This window comes from Herpailurus yagouaroundi, unplaced genomic scaffold, assembly GCF_014898765.1.
Source record: "Herpailurus yagouaroundi ecotype Mexico unplaced genomic scaffold, PumYag 29, whole genome shotgun sequence".
Classification (NCBI taxonomy): Eukaryota; Metazoa; Chordata; class Mammalia; order Carnivora; family Felidae; genus Herpailurus; species Herpailurus yagouaroundi.
This window is the reverse complement of record NW_024412377.1, coordinates 60,638,973-60,654,831: the sequence shown is the minus strand read 5'-3', so window position 1 is coordinate 60,654,831 and position 15,859 is coordinate 60,638,973. Positions and strand designations below refer to the sequence as shown.

Below are 15,859 nucleotides of genomic sequence, written 5' to 3'. Positions count from 1 at the left end.
TATGTGCTGTAGAAACAGTTCAGTTTCTTACCCACACCTCCTTTCTCTCAACTCTGCAGGCCTCTCGGGGAGCACTTACCCAAGGTGCAAAAGCCTCCTTTACCGCCAGCCACCGAAAGGCATGACAGAAGTAGCCCCCTGCCAGGGAAGAAGCCACCTGTGCCAAGGTACTTGTCTTCTGTTGCTTGAGTTTGTCGTTCAGACTGGTGATGCCAGTAATTTGCCTGGTATTAGCCTATAACGGAACTGGACATCACAGGTGTTCCTGGCGAGGAGGGGACTGTTGGCTGCTATGGCTTGAGGCATTCTGGCTTTTCAGGTTGGATGTAAAGTTCCGGGTCCCTCTGAAGACAAATGATAGTGATCTAGCAAAGAAAGGAGTGGAGAGATGGTCCATGAGGAGGACGGGAATGACTGCTGTTTGTGGAGAACTTCTCCTCAACCAGCCGAAACCATGCTCGTGTTTTCCTTCCATCTCAGTATGTGGGAACTGAACCTTCCACTTTATTTTTCAAGACAGTAGCAAACAGGAAATAATTGGGAGAAGTTTTTAAGTCACTGTGTCTTCCCCACTGTTCAACCACATTTTATAATGTTAGAATACTGAAGTCGGCTCTAATGTTTCTAAATTTACTGTAAAGTCTTTTGGGACCTATGTACCAAATGGCATAAATGTATCTGGGGTCAGGCCTAACCTTACCACTTACCAAGGGCATAGCCAAGGCTTCTGTTTTTCCCATCAGGATTCAAACTTGGTGTTGCTTGGCTAGTGTGATGATTAAATCAGAGTCAGGGCTAGAGGGTAGTAAAAAAAAAAAAAACCTCAGGGGCGCCTGGGTGGCTCAGTCGTTTGAGCATACGACTTCGGCTCAGGTCATGATCTCACAGCTCGTGAGTTCGAGCCCCGCGTCGGGCTCTGTGCTGACCCTCAGAGCCTGGAGCCTGTTTCAGATTCTGTGTCTCCCTCTCTCTCTGACCCTCCCCCGTTCATGCTCTGTCTCTCTCTATCTCGAAAACAAATAAACGTTAAAAAAAAAATTAAAAAAAAATACAAAAAAACCCTCAGTCATCAAGTTAATATTTTAATGGAATATTTTTTGAGTTTCTTTATTTTGAGAGAGAAAGAGAGAGAGGGAGAGAGAGCAAGCGCAAGTGGGGGAGGGGCAGAGAGAGAGAGAATCCAGAGCAGACTCCGTACTATCAGCACAGAGCCCAGCGTGGGGCTGATCTCACAAAAGGTGAGATCATGACCTGAGTTGAAATCAAGTCAGACGCTTAAGCAACTGAGCCACCCAGGTGCCCCTAATGAAATATTTTTAAAACTTGCAATGTATGTAAAAACTATCAATCATGAACGAAATATCAAAATTTTAAATAAATGCTTTATGGGATGACGACATATGAAGCATCTGCCAGATGGGAGATGATCAACATATATATTCCTTCTGTCATCCCTCTCTCTGAGGCGAACATGATGTGGGCCCAGGCATACAGCTGCCTGCCATAGCTCTAAGGCAGCGGTCACCAAATCTGTCTGACTAGCTCATGCATCTGGGAAAAGTCCCAAAGCACTAGCATTTTCCAGCTGTTTTCCCTTCACCGAAGGGTGAGCCCTGAGATGGCTGTTTTAAAACATCAGCAAAGGAGAATATTACCTAAGATGTTTTCATTTGCTTTTGGAGAAACATCTACTCGGTGAAATTTAATAGCTGCTAAAGAGTTAGTTTGCTGACTAAACCTTTTTTATATATATGTAATTATTTGCTGCGGTAGCTGAAAGAATAAAGGTTTGCCTAGCTCAGCTCGCAATAGTGACAGAACATTGAGTCACCAAACCTTCCTCCACTTCTGCTCCCCTGCTCTTCTGCTGGGGGTTTGTCTTCTCATTTTATCACAGCTCAGTGGGTTTGATTTCTCATTATTAGAGTAAGTGAAACCATCTATATTCTGAGGCTGGCTCGCTGAAACTTCTTCATGCTCAGTCCTTTTTCTTTGCCCTAATTCATTTCAGGCATGGATGGGGACCCGACAGAAGAGAGAATGTAAGTACAAAATGTTATTTGGTGAATGCTTGGCACAGGGAAAATCAGTGCAGGCTCTGTGGGGTGTGGGGGCCATGCCCATCTCAGACTTCATTGAAGCCCAGCACAGGGAGCAAGGCCTGCGCACAGTAGGCCCTTAAATACTGGTGCCTGTGGGGTCTCCATCTTTTCCACCTGCCCACAGTGCTGCACTGCTTAGCTCTTGTTCCTTTAAGAGCTCCTGGGGTGGCTGGGTTCGTTACAGCCCCATCATCAGGTGGTAATTCACAAGTTAAAGTAACAGTGATTGGAAGGAAGGATAAAAGGAGGGGTGCCCAAGAGTCTGGGCCGTACAGCAAAGTTGACAAGGCCTCTGTTTTCCCTTTTAATAAGTCCATGACCTGAACAAGTGAGGTAATACCAATTATTTAATTCCTGCTAAGTGCACGTTGGCAAGCTAGTGACTTTTAGGTGATGAGCTGTTTGCCTGGGAAATAGCAATGGAAGTTTTATGTCCAGTTTTAGCAATGAAAATCTCATGTCCCAGAAACCCCATCGGTCTCAGGCGGGGCAGAGGGACTGGGGCAGTTGGTCATCCCAGCTTCACACATGTTTTGCCTTTAACGACCCTATGAAGAATCATTATTTCTTTTTTACTATGAGGAAATTGAAGCTCAGAAGGGGTGAGATATTCATCACAAGTTGCACAGCTAGTAAGTAGTCAGGATTGGAATCCAGGTCTGTCTGATTTCCTCTATGCTATAAGCGCTCTGAAGGTGATTACGTCCCTGCCACTATTCAAGGGCTCAGCCCACAAGTGCCTGCTATCTTGCAGCTCTGTGCTAGATACTCTGCTGGTTGGGATAAAGTGCTAAGCTATGAGACACATGCAGACCCACACACAACACACAACAGACCCCCACACAATAGCATGTGATCATGGGATGAGCTCCAGAGGTGGAGAGAAGAAAGTGATCCATGGGGCTTGAGGAGTAGAAGTGACTTGTTAGAGGTGAGATTTATGGTGTCATTGGATGATGGGGAGAGCACAGAATAGAATCATCCTAAGAGAAAGCCAAGATGCATTGCAGCCTCAGGAATGTCCTGAGCAAAGGCAGGTGGGTGACCCTATGGGGACAGCAAGGACACAGCTTGGTTGCAGAGCCAAGGGACAAAGGGACAAAAAGAGGACAAGATTGTAAGTGAAGGTAACTTTATATTCCTGAGGGTCCCAGGGTTGGGAAGGGTGGATGCTCATGCCATGAGAATCTGAGAGTTGCAGAAAGAAACAAGATATGGTTGCCATAGTGTTAAAGAGGGATTTCATCATTCCCTGAGCCCATGTGGGTTTAATTATGCAGCCCTTTGCTGGGACTCCCAGTTGGCCAAATGGGATGAGTGATTCTGGCTGTGATCCTTCTTGTCTTGTCTCAATGGTAGGAGTCATGACAGCAAACTTTTACTGACCACTCCACATATACCAGGAGCATGTAATAACCAACTTAATACTTGCAACAACACTTTGCATAAGGTGGTCTTTCTTTTCCAGTGTGCTGGCCTAGCAAAACAAGTCCAGGTTGACAGGTGTGGCCTGCTAGTCAATGGCAAAATCGTTTCACCTCTCCAAACATCATTTCTCATCTGAAGAGTCTAGCAAATAGCTCCTCTCTTGCCTGTTTCGCAGGTTGCCTGGAGATAAATGCTGAGCAATGTAGACACGCCTTGTAAGCCACATGATATGCAAGGTGGAGTTGCTTTTAAGGGGAGTGGCTGAAAGAAGGCTGAGCCTTGGGTTAGACATATCAGGTGTCCAATCCATTTCTGTAACCCTTGGCAAGTTAGGACTCCTTCCTGAGCACCATGTTTCCATTTGTACAAAGAGGATGTTGAATTTTTAAAGGGTTGCTAGGAGAATTGGATGAGATATCGTGTGTAAATCTTTGAGGTACTTCGTAGATACTGCCATCCTTACTGTGTCTTTAGGCCCTCTCGGGCACCTCAGAACCTATTTTGTGTTAAGTGTGTAAGGAGAGTCTCAGATTAGAGTGTCCTTATGATTGTTTGTATTAAGAAATTATGAACCACTTAGCAAATTCTACTGTTCTCCACAATATATTATGGAGACATACAACTACTAAAGAAAGAAACAGAGACATTTATGTGATTGAGAAATGCAGTTCTTTTAGGAATTGTGTTTTGATGATAGGTTAATACCTTTTTTTTTTTTCCCCCTTTACCAGGATGACGATGACGGTATGTTCAGAAAAGCTTTCTTATAACTCATTCCTTCATTCTTCTGCCCAGAATTCACATGGAATTATTTAGTACAGAAGCCCCATAGACATAATTATAATTGTTAAATTAGTGTTAAGTAGACATAGGTCAGTTGGTATACAGCATAACTATAATAAAATGGAATCGTCTGGGTTCCCAAAGAGAACTGTTACTTTCATAAGTAATGGTGCAAATGACTTAATAGTACAGCAAAATTAAAAATTGCATATATGGCTTGATAGAAAAATTGCTAATATTTATGCCTTCTAACACAGGAGACGATCAACTAACTGCAGATAAATGAGATAGCATAAAATTTGGCTTACATAAAACAAAACTTGTGAATCATTTCTGAAATTCATATGGTTTCCAACTGACAATTTTCTGCCAAGGTAGTGTTTCACAAATGAAAAAATAAAATAAATGCATATTATAGAGAATGATATAGAATGGCAACATTTTAATGCATTCTAAGGTAGTAAGTCATCTAGAAAAGTCCTGGGGTTGGGATTCCATTGTACCACTTCCTAATTATGTTGGATCTTTTGGATTTTTCTATCTCTCTGTGGACTAGCGGTTTCTAACTTGGGAGCAGTTCTGGAATGTTCCTGTGACACCTGGATGCTGACAAGCTGTTTAATTTTTCCTTTTCCCCCACAGTGCATCAAAGACCTTTGCCTCAGCCCACAATGCTCTCCATGAGCTCCAATACTTTTCCTTCCAGATCTGCCAAGCTATCACCCAAGCACACCCTCCCATCACCTCACATGCCTGGAGCATTCTCTGAAAGGTCTGTGGTAACGTCATTCAGTGCTAACTTAACATCACCCCCAGGTCCACTCAAAAGAACTAATGTCTGGTGGGTTGGGAAAGAAAGAAATGAGCCAGTGGTAGTCAGGCCAGAACATTTTGGGTCTTCAGGAACAAAATCAAACTGAGCATAAGGACCCACACATGTTAATCCACTGCTATTCTTGGAGTCTCTGAGCTTGGGGTTGGAGGCATACAGAATTGACTGCCCCATGGTCACCGAGGCAGAATGGACCCTTGGGCAGGGTTTCAAGGGAATGTTTTCACTTGGTGAATTAAAATGAACACTCGAGAAACCCAATTAATTTAGGTGCTTGGAGTTCATCCAGATAGTGGATGCAAGGACCTAGCTGATGTGCGAATTCACTGCACAGGCTCTGTCCCCACAGGCCCACTTTCTCAATAGCAACAGTGTTTCTCAGGGCCCACGAACTGTGAGATCATGACCTGAGCTGAAATCGGACACTCAACCGGCTGAGCCACCCAGGCGCCCAACTTTAAAAACAATAGCCAAGTTTAAAAACAACCTTCCAATACCCTTTACAGGTTATGTTGTTTTGGCTGGTGGAGTCTGTTAGAATTTGGGGTAGTAGTGAGATGTGCCCCACCAGCCCCTCCTCTTTGCTCAGCTGCCGCAGCTACAGGGAGAACTGACCGTAGTCATGAAGGAAGCAGCATTGTCGGCGGGTTTCTCTAACCCACCTTCCCCATCAGCCTTTTCAGCCCAGTGCAACTCAATTCATTTCTTTTCTGTCTCCGCAGTAACAGTGGTTTTCCGCAGAGTGCCTCCCTGCCGCCATACTTCTCTCAAGGTTTGTACTCTGGGCTCTAGTGACCTACTCCAGGCAACATGCCTCTATGACTGGATTCCTAACCTGTCCCAAAGCCTTTGGGCAAAGGTTCGGTTATTTCCTAAAAGCTGGAAAATCTATTTTCTCACTCAGTACTTAATTCAGTTTCTGTGGTGTGCCAAGGGCTGTTGGAATGCGAGGATGCTACACACACACACACACCCCACCTCAGAAAGGCAGACTTGGCCTTCATCTTCCCACATAGAGTTTTTCCTCCCTGCTCTTTTTACATGGTGCTCAGGGTAGTGCTTGGCTTGCTCGGTAGTTTTAGGTTTCTATAATGAGTCCACCCTTGAGTTGTGTTGAGGACGTTGTTTAAAATGCAGATTACGAAAATGAAACTCCCCCAAGATTCTGATTCAGTAAGTCTGGATGAGGACCTGCATTGTGAATAATACCTTCTCTGGTGTCCATGACAAGTTTTGCTGACAGTGTTCTGAAACTTCAGTATGAATACAGATGACTTGAGAATCATGTTAAAATGTAGATTCTAATTCAGTGGGTCTGGGGTAGGGTAGGAGATTCTGCATTTCTAGCAAGTTCTCATGATGCTGATGCTGTTGGTCCATGGACCACTTTGAGTAGCAGCAAAGGCCTACAAGGTAGGACTAGACTGTGTTTCTGTTTTAGCCTTAGGGACTTGCAAGTGATTGGCACATGCTAGGGACTTTTAAAAATGTTTCTTGAATGACCGAGTGTCAAATGACTGTGGAAAGTTACCCAGCTCTAGTAAATAGATTTTCTTCATTCCAGGAAACTTGCCTAGCGTTGCCAGATTTTCTCATTATTTTTTCAAGAAATACTGGAAGTGTGGCTTTTAATATGAAATTACCTGATTTTTAAATTTTTTTTTTCAACATTTATTTATTTTTGGGACAGAGAGAGACAGAGCATGAACGGGGGAGGGGCAGAGAGAGAGGGAGACACAGAATCGGAAACAGGCTCCAGGCTCTGAGCCATCAGCCCAGAGCCTGACGCGGGGCTCGAACTCACGGACCGCGAGATCGTGACCTGGCTGAAGTCGGACGCTTAACCGACTGCGCCACCCAGGCGCCCCAGAAATTACCCGATTTTTAAAGGTTGACTTAAAAAAATTATGTTTATTTTTGAAAGAGAGACAGAGAGAGAAAAGGAGGGAGGGAGGGGCAGACAGAGATGGGAGACACAGGGTCCAAAGCAGGCTCCAGGCTCTGAGCCGTCAGCACCGAGCCTGGCATGGGGCTTGAACTCATGACCTGTGAGATCATGAGCTGGAGCTGAAGTCTGATGCTTAAGTGACTGAGCCACCCAGGTGCCCCCATAAAGGTTGACTTGAAAATTTTTTAAATGCTGTGAGGAACAACCCTCTCCCCCCTTTTTGGTCATAGTTCACATACAAGAACACCGGTGTGTGTTATAAATAGAAAAGCATATTAGTACTTGAATCATTGCTCAAGAGTGAAGACTTTTTTTAGGAGCACATCTATTACATTCAGTTGAATACATTATCCCATGTATGTGTGAGATCCTATTGCTGACACCAATGAAATCCATTTATGTTTTTAATGCTTCCTAAGCATTTGAGGGTATAGTGACTACTATGTGGTTTCTGCCGTTGCCCTCACGTCTCTCACTTTTCCATAGTGTCCACAACTCACTGCGTTTTGTGAACCCACATTGTGTCACTTGCCTGGCTTCTGCAGGCATCTAAGCTTCAGACACTTCACTTATAGCCGTGTGTCTCAAAGTAAGTTCCACAGACACCCAGTTTTAGGGTTGGTGTTGGGGATTCTTGATAAAATAATATAGTAATATGATCTGGAGAGGAATGCTTACCTTAATCAAAATTGATCCTTTTTCCCCTAAGACCGGTAGGACACCTGGTCCTCAGTCTTCTCCATTGGTTGCTCCAGTGTTAGAAAGATAAAGAATGGTCTGTGTATTACCCAAAAACCCACTCTAGCTCCCTTGAAGATCTCAATAATAAGGGCAGTGTGTGGATGCAATAAAAAGTAGTATATTGTCTGCTGCAAATATGACTTTATGGTGCTGACCTGCAAATGCAGAAGTAGAAAGAGAATAATTCCGTGCAGGATAGGCTTTGGTTATATTTGTTAACTATTGCATTCATTCAATACACAATATAAAAGCCCCTGCCATGTTGGACTGCGAAGGTGGGGATAGGGAAAATCTGTTTAGGCCGTGGGAGACTTAAGAAGGAAGATCAACAGTTCAGGGCCATCTGATCTGCTTATTTAGAAGGAGGCAATGAATGCCATGGTAAACAATTATGCCAGCATGGCTCAGGGCACTTCAGCCCTTCCCATGTAATTCTCCTCACTCAGCAACCCGGGCAGGCATATTGTGGATGGCAGAACAACCCCACTGCAGAACCACTTGGAGTGCTTGTCAAATGCAGACTGGGTGGTTCAAATTCTCCCTGGGATTCTTATGCCCAGTAATGTTTGGGAATCATGGGTTGAAGTCCTGACTGCCGCTAGGAGCTACACGATTCATTCAGACTCTCTGTTTCCTCATACTCAAAAAGAAGGGAATACCCGTCTTGCGGTGTTGCTGTGAAGATTAAAGGAAGGGTCCACGGGTGCCTTACTCAAGGCCTGGGCAGCATAGTGTTGAAAAAATATTTGTTGAATAAATGAATGAATGACACATGAATAATTCAGAGAACATTCGGCTCACACAATTTTTCAGTTTTTTTTTTTTTTTAATTTTTTTTTTCTCAACATTTATTTATTTTTGGGAGAGAGAGAGACAGAGCACGAATGGGGGAGGGGCAGAGAGAGAGGGAGACACAGAATCAGAAACAGGCTCCAGGCTCTGAGCCATCAGCCCAGAGCCTGACGCGGGGCTCGAACTCACGGACCGCGAGATCGTGACCTGGCTGAAGTCGGACGCTTAACCGACTGCGCCACCCAGGCGCCCCAATTTTTCAGTTCTTAACAGCCGTCCTGGCATATAGAAAACAGCCTTGGCAATTACAAATCAACACAATCAAACCTTTCCTGAGTTTAGGAAACACCCTCAGAAAGTTTCGGGGAACCGTAAACGAGAAAATACCATGTTAGGGAAGTTTACAGGTGCCTAACAAAGACTTCCTCATTGATCAGGTAGTTGGTGAGGGCTTCTGTGAGAGCTGAACACTTCTACCTCTTTAGAAAATTCAGTAAAGAACAGTAGGTAGCAAACTGGTTCTAGAAACTGACAGTATTTTCAACGTAATTTCACTTTGTCTTAGGTAATTTACATTTCTTTTTGTGTAAACAATGAGAACATAATCATCTTTATTACTGCATTATCATCCTATCAGTGGTTGGGAAACCCTTCTGGATTGCTGGAGTCTGTAAAATCTGAAAAATGTGATGATTATATTTAAACTACGGTGACTTTTTCATTAATGGACTAGTTATTTTATATTATGTAACATTCCCATGTAAGAAATCACTCACATTTGTGGAACTATTCTCAAAGTTTCACTGGTATGTCTACAGAACAATGCCTGCACAGCCAACAGCCCTTGTGTGTGTGTGTTTTTAAGGTTTATTTATTATTTTTGAGAGAGTGCGAGCGGGGGAAAGGGCTGAGAGAGAGGGAGACACAGAATCCGAAACAGGCTCCAGGCTCTGAGCTGTCAGCACAGAGCCCAATGTGGGGCTGGAACTCACGAACTGTGAGATCATGACCTGAGCTGAAGTGGGACGCTTAACCGACTGAGCCACCCAGGCCCCCTGCCCTTGTGGTTTTGAACAGGTGAAAATTATTTTTGAAGCTATGGCTTTTTAAAATGTTTCTAAAGTGCTGGGAACAATTGCAAGGGCATTTTAGGGGGGAAATGTGTGATGACAGAAAATGAAAAATAGCTTACAGCAAATTAACTTTCAAAATGTTATACTTTTGAAGGCCTTGGCAATAGACCACCTCCCAGAACTGAAAGCAGAAACTTTTCCTTACCAGTTCCAAACAAACCTCGACCACGGTCTCCTGGGGAAGAAGAGGTAATAAAGCACATGTTTTTGTGTTATTTTATTTTTTCCCCAGCAAATAACCAAAGCTCCCATTGTATACTCCTTTGTATTTTTATTATTATTTAAATTACCTTTAATTTTTTTTTAGTGAAAAAAAAAAAATTAAAGGGGAGGATCCAAATGAAAAATATGTTCTTTTTCCTTGGTATTTTTCCAGGCTCTTCCAATAGCAAATGTGTGCTTTGTATTTAACGAGAAAAATAATCCTATTCTTCATTTGTCTTCTAGTTTATGACCTTGAGTAAGTCACTTAACTGCTCATTAACCCCAATTTTTTATTAAATATACTATAGCAAACTGAAGAAATTATACATCTCTATCTTTCCTGATTAAAGGTTCCATTATATACGGAATGCTTATTCACAACTACCTTTACAACCATGATAAAAAGCAGTTCATGCAAAATATCTTCTATTTAGCCCCACCTAAGTGATTCTATATTCAAATTAAGAAAGCAAATGTTTCAAAGCTCATGGAATTGAGGTGGTGATTTATGAAAATGATTACTTGGAGGCTTTTCTTTTCGCTTACACATATAACTGCAAAATTTATTCAGTTTTTAAAAATTTACATTTTCAGAACTCATTAAATGAAGAGTGGTACGTTTCTTATATTACCCGACCAGAGGCGGAAGCTGCTCTTAGAAAGATAAACCAGGTACTGTGCCAAAGTTTATTTTTAAGTAGTTATAAATATTAATGGGAGGAGAAAAAAGGAGCTGTCTTTTATTGAGCACCAATTATGGGCTAGGAATTCTGCTAGGTGATATTCATGCTGTTATACCAAGGGGACCCATTAGTAGCAGATTTACACCCACCAGCATCCATAGCAATGATTCCCAGGATCTGGGAAAAATCTAAATTAAGGCAGTCATTCAGCTGGCAGAATCCAAGGAGCTTCTATTAACAAAAAGCATCTGTCTTGTCACAGGAAGCATACCTTATCAAAAGGAGGCCCTTTCCCCCAAACTTCTAACATCTTACCGTTAGCATCTTCATTTTTAATATACAACTGCCATCCACTGATGTGAAGGGATCCATTATGGAGACAGGCAGCAGCAAGTTTTTGCCCTTTCCCCTAGAAATTTCTAGCTGTTCTTAACCAGATTTCCTGTGATCTGGCACCGAATCTTAACCTTAAATCTATTTATCAGAGAAAGAAGAGCAAAGATCCTTCATCTCTCACATCTTGAGTCTATAAGAATAGTTCTCAATCTTTGCTGCACATTTAAGTCACCTGAGAAACTTTAAACATTCTGATTCCTGGATTTCACCTGGAGAGATTCTGATTTATTTAGTCAGGCATTTTGTGTGGGTTCTGGGTCTCCAAAACTCTAAATTCTAAATTCTAGGCTGTGAATCACTGGTCCACAGGTGTATTTGTTGAACAGAAGATATTCTGAATGGAATTTACTCAACTGGAATAAGAAGAACAAAGGAAAGCCATTATTGCAGATTGAAGGCTCTTTAAAGCCATCATGATTCAGTATACAAAGCAGGGAGTGGTTTAAACACTGCCTTACTAATTAATCTTATTTTAATATTAGATCTTTACAGTATTAGTATTATGTACAATAATTTATGGAATGACATTTTAAAGTACAGGACAAATCACACTATTTCAGTAAATAGGAAAAAAAGGTGATAAGAACACAAGACAGTTCACATTTATGTTCAGATATTTAATGGTGAACATTTTATGTGGAGATCACGAGGTTTTAAAATGGATGAATGTCGGGGCGCCTGGGTGGCGCAGTCGGTTAAGCGTCCGACTTCAGCCAGGTCATGATCTCACGGTCCGTGAGTTCGAGCCCCGCGTCGGGCTCTGGGCTGATGGCTCAGAGCCTGGAGCCTGTTTCTGATTCTGTGTCTCCCTCTCTCTCTGCCCCTCCCCCATTCATGCTCTGTCTCTCTCTGTCCCAAAAAATAAATAAACGTTGAAAAAAAAAATTAAAAAAAAAAAAAATGGATGAATGTCATAGGCATTTGGGTGTTTTCTGACTTTGGCTGTGGAAAGTAAGGGTTAGGGAATTAGTTCCCAGGAGTAGGAAGATAAATCTTTAGTTAACCAATAAAGTCCTTATTTTGTCTGGCCCTTTGTCCACTCAACCACCTGTAATTTGTTTTATAACTGAAAAAAAAAAAAGCGACTTCTTTTTTATCAAGAGACTTCAAAAAGTCTCTTTGGAATTTGGAAATTTCTCTGATACAATCTTTGCTGCCTCTTGACAACCAAGAAATCTGTGACACATGGGGCTGTAACGGTTCAGGGCACTAAATGTTCACTGTCTTGGCAACTGGTAAGTTTCCAGATCTCTCGAGGCTTGTCTACTGCTCTTACAGGCAACAGAAGTATTGCCATTTATTGCTCACGTAATAATAAGAATTTATTCTTTTAGGATGGCACTTTTCTCGTTAGAGACAGCTCTAAAAAAACAATAACCAATCCGTATGTCCTCATGGTGTTGTACAAAGATAAAGTTTACAACATCCAGATCCGTTACCAAGAGGAAAGCCAAGTTTACTTGTTGGGAACTGGACTCCGAGGTAAAGAGGTAAGGAATTTCAGTTGTAAAATGTACCCAAATCCTTGTTTATGCTATTCTGCATACCTACCTCTATGGAAACTTGCTGTAACATTCTTTGGGGTTTCATACTCTCCCGCAACTTTACAGAGTTAAATCACATTGGTGAAGCCCTTCCTTTACTGGAAGGAAATAAAACAAAGTAACAATAGCTACCTCTACCATGGCGGTAGCTTATATAGCTTATATCTTATATCTTCTATTCCAACTAGTCTAAAATCACATGTGTAAGTTTTAAAATTAAAAAAATTAACATTTAAATTAAAAAAAAATATACAGTTAGATGGTATCAGAGATAAGCCCCCTCTTTCATTCACCTCTGTAACATAATTTTAATGTAAGATTGCAGTGTATTTACAAGGCTGTATTTTAAAATTGACATCTGGAAAAGAGTAAAAAAAATGGAATTCTTGTTGTGGTGATTATTTCAATACTTGGGTCATTTCTCACTTGAAAGAAATTTTCCTCTGTTTGGTCAATGTTTATGCTAATTACTTTTTGGATGGTAATCAAAAAAACTGCTTCTGCAAGGAAGCTAACAGCTAAACTTAAGCCCCAAACATGTTCTTTAAGTTCAAAGGTCCAAGAGGAGGATCAGTCGAATCAAACATTTCCAGGATGAAAAACAGCTAGTAGCCCTTAGACTCTACTCCAAAGTTATGATCATGTAAATGAGTGGAAAAAAACATGTGATTCTGGTCAAATGTTTCAATCACTAGTTCAGTGTGGCTAGAGCTGCATCGTTGCTGTAGAAGCAGAGAGATAGATGTCTGCCCTCCAGAATTTGTCGGTCTGGTGTGGAAAAACAGAAGCGCTCACCACAGGCCGCAGCCCTGGAAGGCGGCATCCAGCAGAGTGGTCTTGGAGGAAGCGCATAATCCTGTCTGGGGACCAGATGTGATTCTGACCCATGTCTAGGAGGCTCGATGGGTTTTATTCCAGCCTGGCCATCAGGGATAACGTGATAAAGGCAATGGGTGTGCAGACTTGGCTGCAGAGTCCTGGGGAGTGTAGAGATGACAGTGAAGGCACAGCAGAGAGATCCTGTAGGAACCATTGTGCAATGCTACAGGTTATCACCTCCAGACACTAGGACACTGTCTGCCCTCCTGATTCCTTATAGTTCCTCCCACTATTAGTGATTAAGAGTGAAGTAGGGATACAGAAACCAAAATCAAAAACACAAACAGAGCAATTCTAAGGCAGAGGTATCACAGTTAGACCTCCTATATATTTATGACCCCCATGAAGTTAAAATACATATATACATACACACAAATATTTACATTCTTTTATCCATAATTTGTTGGATATTGAAAAATTATTTTTTCAAAGTTCTGTAGAGAAATCATGAAAATATTTGCCAAATTTTACATATTTTTCCTCACCATCCTCATAACTGAAGAGGTAGGATCTTATGCAGATAAAAAAAAAAAAAACAAACTGAGAGTGAAATTCAAATGCTTGGCTTCTCTACTCATTCCAACGTTGACTTATCTCCTTATTTTGAATTTTTAGGACTTTTTGTCTGTGTCAGATATCATCGACTACTTCAGGAAAATGCCACTTCTGCTCATTGACGGGAAAAACCGAGGCTCCAGATACCAGTGCACGTTAACGCATTCTGCAGGTTATCCCTAGCAAGTTAGCCAAGCCGACGAGGAAGCTTCCTCCTGGCTATGCTGCCATCAGGGGAAGATCAGTCAACCTTGCTGAAGGGACCAACACTTAGGACTGGATCGAACCCCTCAACGTGAACACAGCGTTTTGACCTTTCGCATAAAAAAGTGTTTGAAATGAAGACTGTCAAATATCTCCTAATTTATTTATTCTTCTTCAATGTTTGTGAAGTGCATGATGTTCACACTTGAAGTTTAGTAGGGGCCTGTAATAACTCATTTAAAAAATGTGTATTTTGGAATACCTGTTTCGAAGTACAGTAGTTTACACGGTGACAGAAATAATTTGGAGCAAGTTTAAAAACACTGCAACAAATAGTTTTTGGTATCACATAAAACTGATTTTTTTTATAGCCAAACCTTTGTTAGTCGGAGGCAATCATGGGTTTTATATATATAATTTGAAAATTTCTAAAATTCACTTTCTCGGCAGCAATAACTTAAGAGCCTTCAAACTATTTCATTCTTTCTTATTTGGTGTCTTTTGCTGGGGGGGATTTTTGTGTACTTTTTTATGAAAAGGTAAATGCATGATGGGATAACTTCCTAGGATTAAAATGAATTTACCTTTTGCTTTACTTCTGTGTCCCTAAAACTATTAACTCTGTTTAGGCCCTGCTCTTGCATTTTAGTTTTAAAGAAAACTTAAGCTACAAATACCAGAAGAAATCATTTTACATTTAGAGATGAGGCTTGGGTGTCAAATAGATCTGATGTAAGTTCATCATATACCGACACTCACACCCCACCACCCCTGCACCTCCCACAACTCCAAAAGCATTTTCAAGTGATGCGGATTTTACCAAAGTCTTACTGCAAAGATGAAAGAGCAATGCATATACACAGAAAAATGTGATCAGACTTTCCTATTAGAGGCCTTTCTTCTATCTCTTTTATCCCCTGACAACTCTACCATAAAGCCCTTCTCATCATCCTTCCTAAAAAGGCTTTATAAATCCTTTGAAGCAATTCAGCTCTTGGCTTCAGCTTACATATCTCACTTAACACACAGTAGTAGGTGTTTAGCACAACAAAAACCAGGCCCTCGGTTGTTCTTCAAGTTTTCCCCTTTGGGGCCTTGATTATTATTCCACAACTTTTATTAACAACAAAAATTCTTGCCTTCTCTGCTTCATCTACGAGTTTTCGAGTGGCAAAAGGTATCCTGCATGTTCATTTTCATAAGCTAATTAATAGAACATAAGGGGGCTTGGAAGTCACGTGGGTAAAACTGATGGTTTGCTAAGATAACAAGTATGATGATGATAATGTTTCTTCATCAAGTTTCATCCTTACAAACTGGGAGTTCTCAGTTTAGGATCTGCAGCTTGGGAGTTCTAAAGCTGAAAAATCTGCATTCATATACAAGTTTACTCAAGAGGATTTCAACAAGCATTTATTTAGTGCCTATTCTATGTTAAACAAGGAGCTGGGTGGTGAGGATAGCAGACACTGGGAGCTGACCTTGCGTCATGCTTTATGGTACGCTATCCTTTATGCTTGAAAATCTCTACAATGAAGGAGGTAGTAGACTCCAAAGCAACGATTTGGTAGTGAATCATGTCGCCTGCCATGCCTCTACCCTCTTCTCCCTGCCATATGTAGACCAGCCTATAAC

At 41.6% G+C, this 15,859-nt stretch overlaps 1 protein-coding gene and 1 long non-coding RNA gene across 5 annotated transcripts in view; one reads left to right on the top strand and one right to left on the bottom strand.

Moving 5' to 3' along the window:
* The window catches only part of LCP2 (lymphocyte cytosolic protein 2), a 47,236-nt gene extending 32,417 nt beyond the window's left edge, over nt 1–14,819 (top strand). For both annotated transcript variants that reach the window (XM_040444599.1, XM_040444590.1), the window contains 9 exons: nt 60–167; nt 2,012–2,042; nt 4,262–4,274; nt 4,956–5,085; nt 5,868–5,917; nt 9,854–9,948; nt 10,558–10,635; nt 12,377–12,532; nt 14,081–14,819. In XM_040444599.1, the coding sequence (XP_040300533.1) occupies nt 60–167; nt 2,012–2,042; nt 4,262–4,274; nt 4,956–5,085; nt 5,868–5,917; nt 9,854–9,948; nt 10,558–10,635; nt 12,377–12,532; nt 14,081–14,203 (784 nt within the window). In that variant the 3' untranslated portion in view covers nt 14,204–14,819. The remainder of the gene's footprint in view (nt 1–59; nt 168–2,011; nt 2,043–4,261; nt 4,275–4,955; nt 5,086–5,867; nt 5,918–9,853; nt 9,949–10,557; nt 10,636–12,376; nt 12,533–14,080) is intronic.
* Nucleotides 162–15,812, bottom strand: LOC121010789 (uncharacterized). Of its 3 annotated transcripts, none has more exons than XR_005781367.1 (4): nt 15,706–15,812; nt 13,382–13,606; nt 7,772–7,989; nt 162–365 (listed from the first exon to the last, which is right to left on the bottom strand). It is a non-coding gene; the product is annotated as an uncharacterized LOC121010789 (long non-coding RNA). The 3 variants fall into 3 exon arrangements; XR_005781366.1 differs by having other exon boundaries at nt 13,382–13,563; nt 15,706–15,810; XR_005781368.1 differs by lacking the exons at nt 162–365; nt 7,772–7,989 and having other exon boundaries at nt 12,271–13,563; nt 15,706–15,810.
* Nucleotides 15,813–15,859: the final 47 nt, after the last annotated feature.